General features: G+C 58.1%; 1 protein-coding gene across 1 annotated transcript in view; it reads right to left on the reverse strand.

Annotated features, from left to right (window-relative positions):
- Positions 1–223, reverse strand: part of EMH_0070080 (uncharacterized protein) — a gene marked incomplete at both ends in the record, with an annotated part of 2346 nt that extends 2123 nt beyond the window's left edge. The window contains one exon of the mRNA XM_013498938.1: positions 164–223. Coding sequence (XP_013354392.1) covers positions 164–223 — 60 coding nt within the window. The remainder of the gene's footprint in view (positions 1–163) is intronic.
- Positions 224–346: the final 123 nt, after the last annotated feature.

Genomic DNA, 346 nt, shown 5'->3' on the forward strand with positions numbered 1-346 from the left:
CAGCAGCAGAGCTGCTGCTGCTTCCTGCTATGTGGTGCTCTCTAGTCCTGCTTGCTGGAGCTTGTTGCTGCTGCTTGCTGCTTGCTGCTGCTGCTGCTGCCGCTGCTGCTGCTGCTGCTGCTGATGCTGCTGGGAAAGGGCGGGAAGTTACTGTACAGCTTACCTGGGCTCGCTTGCTGCTGCTGCTGCTGCTGCTGCTGCTCTTGGAGAGTACAATCTGCATTTTGCTGCTGCAATGCTTCTGCTTGCTGCTGCTGCTGCTGCTCTGCCTCTTTCGCTTCCTGCTGCAGCTGCCAGTTGCTTTTATACTGCTGCTGCTGCTGCTGCTGATGTCTGCTGCGGAGCC

The sequence above is a fragment of the Eimeria mitis genome, genomic scaffold, assembly GCF_000499745.2.
Source record: "Eimeria mitis Houghton genomic scaffold, Emh_scaff3841, whole genome shotgun sequence".
Lineage (NCBI taxonomy): Eukaryota > Apicomplexa > Conoidasida > Eucoccidiorida > Eimeriidae > Eimeria > Eimeria mitis.